The sequence below is a fragment of the Symsagittifera roscoffensis genome, chromosome 3 (genome assembly GCF_963678635.1).
Source record: "Symsagittifera roscoffensis chromosome 3, txSymRosc1.1, whole genome shotgun sequence".
NCBI classification, from domain to species: domain Eukaryota; kingdom Metazoa; phylum Xenacoelomorpha; order Acoela; family Convolutidae; genus Symsagittifera; species Symsagittifera roscoffensis.
In genome coordinates, this window is record NC_087064.1 from 60,661,520 (window position 1) to 60,669,988 (window position 8,469).

At 37.2% G+C, this 8,469-nt stretch overlaps 1 protein-coding gene across 10 annotated transcripts in view; it reads left to right on the forward strand.

Moving 5' to 3' along the window:
• Window positions 1–7,098, forward strand: part of LOC134842232 (serine/threonine-protein kinase MARK2-like) — a 41,020-nt gene extending 33,922 nt beyond the window's left edge. For 4 of the 10 annotated variants that reach the window (XM_063858475.1, XM_063858477.1, XM_063858480.1 and 1 more), the window contains 3 exons: window positions 225–605; window positions 5,193–5,388; window positions 5,622–7,098. In XM_063858475.1, coding sequence (XP_063714545.1) covers window positions 225–605; window positions 5,193–5,388; window positions 5,622–5,837 — 793 coding nt within the window. In that variant the 3' untranslated portion in view covers window positions 5,838–7,098. The other 6 variants (XM_063858476.1, XM_063858481.1, XM_063858483.1 and 3 more) reach the window with 6 other exon arrangements.
• Window positions 7,099–8,469: the final 1,371 nt, after the last annotated feature.

Below are 8,469 nucleotides of genomic sequence, written 5' to 3' on the forward strand. Positions count from 1 at the left end.
TAAACAGATTTAGATTAGGACCAACCTAGTGTGTCGACAAAACCTAATGTTAGCTCAAATATTATCATAACTATATGTTACTAAGTCAATCATGAACGGCTTTGTGTCAAATTACCAGTTTAACTAGTGTAATGTTTTTGCTCGGAGTGGCGATCAGTTGGTTTTATTTTATATACGGGGCTGTGTTTGCGCAGTTCTGAGTTGTAGCGTGTTCTTGTTTGTAGTGCATCGGAAGGCAAAGGTGCACGTAGAATAAATTACTCGGCCACTCTCAAGACCGCTGCTGTCTACGGAGGTGGCGCGGGAGGCGCTCCGGCAGGGTCCAGAGAGTCAAACATTTTTAACCCCTATCTGTCCCCCATAGGCTCAAACGCAGCCTTTCCCACTAATAACAACCCGACAAGTAGTAATAGTAACAATACCGCCCATGCTGCAAATTATCCAATTCATCCTCCCGTCTCCTTGAATACGACAAACATAGCTCATAACGAGATCGTCGGAAAGCGAAGATTGTCGAAGGATGTCGTCGATGAAAGTGATAGTGTAGTGCCTAGTCATAACCAATCAGCAGTCATGCCGCCCGCCAATTCGAACAACAGTATTTTGTAAGTAGAATGAAAAGAATAGAGGAGAGGGCTAACAACAGAACTGCTAACATGAGATTGATTTGAACCAGGAGTCCTGTCATATGGATGGAATCTCGGGACTTGTTTTCTACTTTCATTTTTCTCTATCTCAACTTCGACTCATATGTATCTGTCTGTCATATTATCTGCTCGGAGGAGGCTTTTGTTGTTGTGTTTTTTTAAGTAACCTATTTGAAACAGCTGTCAATTTGATTCGATAATGAGGAAACGATAATCTGAATAAAACTTCGAAATTGATATGAAACGAAGGTAAACAGTAGGTAAACATATTGGATACCACGAATAAAGTTTCATTAGTTCATATGAGGCCAAAGTTGATCATGATTTCATCCTATGTACCGAAATCGAAAATGTTTTTAGACTTATGAACCCCGTCTGATTGACGTTTTAGCATGAACATGTTCACGCCTACTATATATGTCCATGCTGAAAAACCGCAAGGATCGGCCGTGAACAAAAGCACTATGAGTGCAGTCAATGGTTCCAACAATTTTGCGCATAGAGACGCAAGCATTTCATCACTAAGTAGTTGTTACAGTACGCCACCTGTTCCAAGTAAAAACCACCAGAGCATCAACACAATACAAAGCTTTAACATGAATCATCGCAATAGTTTGAACTACGAGCGTTCAGCCAACTACAATTTCTGCTATTACGGGTACTCGCCGTGCCCATCGAGTCTAGCTAGTGCTGCCACAGGTATCGAAGAGTCAATCAGTGAGTAAGTGCACTCACCTACCGCTGTTAGGTGACGGATCACAAACACCACTCGAGAATCATCTCAAATATCATTTCAAGTACATTGAAAAAATGAATCATAAGTTCCATTGCGAATCAATTAATCACTGAATATGTACAAATTATGTAGATAGAGGGAATACATCACTTGTTAGCATTCAGGTCACTGAGGCGCGCTTAAGTTGTGCGATATCTCAGAGCGAAATCGATTTTGTGTGACAAGTGTAATAGTTCTATCCGAGCATCATACTGGTAACTAGTTATGTCTCACATTTGGTGAGCTAGTTAAATTTAACATACTAGGGCGTGGTTTTTTAAGTACCTGTTCAAGTTTTTCGTTGTCGGATCAACATTTCCTTGTCGGACGATTAAGCTTGAGTTAGGGCTGAGACTCTTGGGTTGATATTTTGCTGCAATCGAACCCCTCTCGAAACGAAAAAATTAGAGTTCCACCGGGTATTGATTTTCGAATAGGCGGAGCTGTCGGAGCAATAATTTGAATTAGCCGAAAAGTGTTTACATGATTTTCAATGAAACCAAGATGTCTGTGAATTGTTTTCTTTGTGTGCTCACTAAATACTGACTTCACGCAGCACTTCAACTTCGCGGCTTTCGTCTCGCTTCAAGTTTTCCTCCGGCGGGGGAGGAGGGGATAAACATTCCCGACACCACCCCGCTTCCGACCAGATATCTCTGGGAGGGGGTGATGAGAACATCCCCATAAACAGGTACTAAGCACCTACCGCCACGAACCGTTTTTGTTGCGTATGTAAATTATTAGTATTAGAAACGTGAATTTGGAATTAAAGCTACGGTTGGCGATTCGCAATTTGTTAGCAATAGATTAGGTTGATGTTAGATTGAAACTAAAGTGAAAGTGGGTATTTTTCACTTTGATTGTGTTGTTCGCTTGGTCTGATCGAGATAATGAGACACTTGAGGCTGGCGAAAAATTCTGAATGAAGGGCGATGTGCATGTTAGATGTTACCCACCTGTGATATTTTAAGTTACCGCTAAAAATAGAATCATTCTCTTGCTCAACTCACGTACCTGCGTTTCAATATTTCATTTCAGATATCCTTACCATTTAGTTTGCATTTCGTTGTGTTTTCATGATTAACATTAATATATCTTTCATTCCGATTAACATTATTACAATTGATGCACTGCAACCCGCAACTTTAATTTGAATAACCCAAATTCTCCTGTTAGAACTAATTGCTCAGCAATATAAAAGCTAGAGTAGTAGGCTAAAGAAATTCAAAAAGCTAGATGCATTTGTGCACAAGCGAAGCGTAGTGTATTATTACGAAGATTTTTTTCTAACCTAAGTCGCAATTAGAAGTGCTCATTTGGTGGCACGTTTGATATAGCAAGTATCATCATGGTAGTTGCAAGTGTTGCTCATTTAGTTTCAGGGGGATTTTTAAAGTTTTTCATAGAAATTTTTATCGGCTCAACTGGTGTCTGCTCAAAGATTGTGCTTTAATTCCGCTTCATAAGTTTTGTTCCGTTGTGAAATTAAAATTCAATTGTCTTGTTCGGGGTTTTTGCTAGAATTCTGGTTTGATAAAAACAGGTGTTATGAAAATGTTTGGGATTGGGTTTTTATATTTCATTTTTATACGCCTACTCCCTTGTCTGCTCACATACTCTCCTAATCTCTTTTTACCATGCCCCTCGGTCGACAGCCTTCGAAAAACTCAAAGGGGATTATTTGACCCATTGTTTTTTTCAATTTTCTAAAAAAATTCTTGAGTTTTTGGGTTCAATGAATAGAACGGATTTGAAAAGCTCCCCTGCATAAACTGCTACACCCCAATTTTTAAACACAAAAAGTTATGACCCTCGAAGGAGTCAAATTTTTGGCCGTTTATTCTTAACTTTTCTCGAAAACCAACCTCTCAAATCTGTTTTTAGGTGCAACCGAAGTTACAGGTTGCCTGAATATTTTGCTACGCCCAATTTTTTTTTGAAAAAAAAACCTATGATTGTCAAACTTTTGATTTGTTGACCGCTTTGTAGATTTTTCTCTAATTATCCTGCCAAATCTGACATCATAGGTTTAATTAAAACTAAAGGTTGTTGAAAGCCTTCATTTATAATTAGCTACGTCCAATTTCTTTCTGTCAAACGTTATGGCTTTCCAACAAGTCGAAGTTTCTAACCTTGACCATTTTTTGGAAATTTTTGATTTTACTCGAAAGCTACCTTTTATCCGGCCAATTCTCACTTTAATTTTGATTTTAGAAACCCGGTTTTAAAAATCTTGGTTAATTTAGCGGCCACGACCTACTTTTTGCAGAAAAAGCTTATAGATTTCGGAAAGTCAAGTTTTTGAATTTGACCGTTTTTTAGAAACTTTTTGAATTTTCTTGTAAACAACCTTATCAAATCTGAGATGAAAAGTTCAATCGAAAGAACTATTTGCGAGAACTTTTCCTGCGGAAGCTCCTATATTTTTTGGAAGAGAAATTTAATGTCCACGGGAAAATTCCCGTTTCTCAAAAATTTTCGAAATTACGCATTGTGTCCAGCATCAGTATAACAAATTCAAAAAGCAAACAGGTACCTCCCGCTTCAGCTGTGCCCCTAGTTCTCTTTCGTCGAAACATAGAAAATATTGGTTCGCCCATTTTTTTCAAAATTTTTTATGTTTTTATGTTTGGGCAAATTTTTCGCACGTAGTGCAAGCTCCACATCGCCTCTGTGCTCGGAATTAAGTTTTAAGAAACTTTTGTCTCTGTATGCGAAGCGCAAACCTGGCCTTTTTTGTAATATGGGTTAAATCAATGAGGATGGGAATTTGATTTCTGATAGAACTTATCCAGTTTCTTTTGGTTTTTGTTTGAAATAGTTTTTTTGCCATAATTTAAGCAGCAGGTTGAGGCTGATTCATTTTATTTAATTAATATACAAATCTAGCGTTTTTATATTAAGAGTCGATGACCGTAATTCAGATTCTTATATAGGTCGTGATGGTTTTTTTTCTGGAAAAGTCTCAGGCTCAAATTTGACAGCTCGTAGTTTGACTCTTGATATCTTTTTAAGTTCGGTTCACTTCTCTCGTTAAAAGGAAGGCAAACTCCGATATCGCACAGCAAAAGTGTAAAGGTCACAAAAAATGTGATCGACTTTCATTATCAAAAATGGAATTTTTAAATTTCAGATTTCCCAGCGATATATAAAATTGATATATTGATCATGTTTTCTCAAATTGGGTTGATTTTATCTAAAAAGTGTCAATCTGAAATTGTTTTAGAAAATCGAAGAGCTTTAATGCGATCTATATTTTTTTCGATAGTTGAAATTTTTCCGAATAAATAAGCCATCATTTTTTGTGGTTACTTACGTTCATTGACTCTTCTCCAACAATTTGTTGCTTTTTTCCCTTTTTAATTTTCGACACTTGTTTCAAATTTCTGTTAGTTAGATTTGTTTTCATTGAAAATTTTTGTTGAGTTTCCTTTTTTTTGAAAGATGATTTTTAATAAGTTTTTTTTTCTGTTTACTCGCGTTCATTGACTCTTTTCCAACAGTCTGTTGGCTATAATCTTGAAGTATAAACGGTGGAATCGGGAAGCTTTTGTGGGCAGACTCTTTGTTGATTTAATGCCATTTTTAAGCATCTTATTAAATGCTTTATGACAAGTGGTGAGAAACTCAGCTTCGCCTTTCTGAGACCACTTTTTTCTGTCATATAGGGTTGCAGGCTTCTTCAAACTATGTACCAATGTCTATTCAACCTGTTGTCTTCAAATTCGTTCTCCTGATGATGTTTTGCTGTAATGTGTTGTTGTTTCAAGTGATTCTCATTGCAGAGACGAGACCGCATCCCTCACTGGGGGAGGCGACAGGGGCCAAGGAGGGGCCCCTGGAACTGTGAATAACCTGAAGCCCAGGTCACTACGCTTCACATGGAGCATGAAAACTACATCGGCCATGGAGCCGACACAGATGATGCAGGAGATATACAAGGTGTTGATTGCACACAATGTACAGGTGAGTTCAATCTGTGTCATTTTGTACTCTGAAAGCCGTATATGGTCGATTTCTTTTTGAATGATAGGGTATAATTATTGAGGGTCCGATTGAGGCAATCAAATCAAAATAATATTGGAGACATTCAGTTGACCTGGAGTTAAATTGTTTCTATTGAAATCGAACATCTAAAATTTATCAACTTTTGTGAGGGAAGTCGTTTTTTTTTCTCAATAAATTGTGTGTACTTACAGGTCGAGTGCAGAGAGAGGTTCCTCTACTATTGCACATACGCAGGAGGATGCAATGCAGATGGCAGTGACTCAGACGAGAGCAAAATCACGTGGGAAATGGAGGTGTGCAAACTACCCCGACTCTCCCTCAACGGAGTCCGATTCAAACGCATCTCGGGTACCTCAATAGGATTCAAAAACATCGCCTCCAAAATTGCAAACGAACTCAGACTATGAGACGTGCAGGAACGCGAAAACCAATACAAGCAGTGAACTAAATACAGAGAAACCGTTCATGTCTCGGTGCGATGTACCTGCTCCTTCACTTTACACCCTTACAGAATTCGCGGGTTTCTATTGCAAAGCAATCACCAAGTCACCCTAAGAACCTTAAAAGTATCCCCTTCGCAGCAGAAAGAATCCAGGGTTGGATGGCCAATATCACATTGTGATGTCATCAAATTAAATCAATCGTAACTCCTCATGATCAATTTGCTCACCTTTCGAGTCTGAGGAGCATTTTTTGTCCTGTTTTCCGGCTCCCTTAGAAGACGTTTTGGTACTTGGATATCATAATTTGGCATTTTTACTCTCCTCTCTTTTTCGATTCGACTTGAATCGATTTCGACTATCTATCATCTTCACACAGTCTTTAGTTAGCGCATTTCCGATTGTCACGACACCAAAGCTTTGCCTTTATTGTTCGACACTTAAACTGAAATCTGAGTGTTTACAAACATAAATACAGGTGAGAACTCTCTCTTCTCTTTTCCTGCTTTATTATTTATCGTCCATGCAAAACTCATTAAATTCGACATATTCTCCATGTGTGACCCATTTGCTCAATCGATAAGTTTGGATGTTTCGAATTGTGAAAAAAACTGGTGCTCAACTCTTCTATCTGGGAGCAAATTACATTACCGTTACGCAATTGTGCAACGTTTGTTCATAGTGCTTAAACTATTGCTGATGCACTCCAGGAATCCGTTTGTGGTTTAATATTTCAAATAATTTCCGAAGGCAGTTCTAGTTATAGTGCATTTTCGAGACTGATTTGAGTAAACTTTTTTGAAAGCTGGAAGGTCTTCATCATTATCATGGAAAAATCGTTATTCGATGCAATCTAAATCTTTGTAATTAAAAGCGTTGTTAAAACTCCCTAAGCTAATCGGATAATCAATATAATTGTCAAATACTTTGCAACATGATTGATCAGTCTATTGTCGCTCCCCTTCAATGTTTTACATGTCTTGGGTGTTTCAAATTAATAATTTAAACCAAAGCTATTTCAATAAGTCGACATATATTTGAAATAAAAAAACTATCTTAAATTAGATTTATACTACTGCAAATGGAGATCAAATGATATTTCTATTGGAGAACGATGATGCTTGTTTTGTTATGAATTGATTCATTGGATTTATTGTCTATTTTCGACACATGAAAAGGTTTAATTATGACAATTATATCTAGCGAAAATTTAAATACTACCTTCTAACTTTTAATGAGTAGCAGATGGTAAAACTCGACAAAAATCAAATGAGCTCAGACAAAGGTAATTATATGACAAATATTGTCGAAAAAAAAACTTAAAACGGAATTTTGCTGAGGAGTTGGTCTCCAAATGCAAGTAGAACGGGTGACCAACTGAGTAAGCTGGGAATACATTTCACGTGTGCGAGTAAAGAACAAGCACGGAGAAATGACCTAACTGAAAATGATTCGAATAATAAAAAAACATCCGAAAGCACTTTAAAATCACCTTTCATCTTCGGATCAATTATCAAATAAGCAATCTCCACCCCCCTAATGTCCAGTTGAGCTATCTCGCCTCCCCACAAGCAAAAAGGGTAAGACGCTTTAAGAACGACGTCAACAAACGCAAATAGATGGCTGATGAGTTCATAGCGCGCAATCAATTGAGCGACTGAAATTCATTTAATGAGTATCGAGAAATTTGCGATAATTAATTCCGCAAATTTTAGTTTGGGCAACCATTTCCTCATCGGGGAAAACGAGTTACCAGAGTTGGTGCTCTAGCCTAATAAATGAAAACCAGAAACTGTTCTCTGAAGGACCTTAATAATGTACGCAATAGCCTTTTTCCATTTAGGGAAGAAAAAATAGCTTTGTGCCTCAGTTTTGATGATTTTTTTTTCACTCTGAATGCAATTCTTGAGCTTTGATATTGTAAATTTTGGCGTTCCACATTCGTTGGGAGAATCTGGTCCATGATTTCATATCATTAAAACTATTTTCACGTGGTTATAAACATGTCTCAAGTACCTATCGAGGTATCCCCCCCCCCCTCCTCCTACTCGAGAATGAGTGGGGGGAGATTGCTCAATTGATCCCAATCTTCTCTTTTTTTGTTGAAATTAAGAGATGATTGAAGTGGATTTGTAAGTGTCAGTTATAATGGTCATGGCACTTATAAAGTCACGTTGGCTTTGTCAGTAGGTCTTAAAAGTTGTTCACGCTCTTAATTGTATTTTTTGTCGTTCGACTTTGGTTTTCTTCAGCTCAATTTAATTTCATTCGCTTGAAGAAAAAAAATTGCACTCTTAAATGACATTTTTATGTTGCAAAAAACATGAAATGTCTTAGTTTTGACTGAGGAATTGAAACTAAAATTAGTTATTGTGTAATTTTTATCAAAAAAGTATCAATCATTAAAGATTCTGGAGCTTGAGAGAGCTGGAAATTGATATATTTTTTCTCTGAAATTGCAAAGCTGATATTTTTTACAATACGAATATTTCTTTCATTCCCGATGAGTGTCTTGACATTTTTCCGACTCTATTTTGGCTATGTGTTTGATGATTTTTGTCGTTTGTATGGAACTGATTTTGACAAAAAAAAACATTTT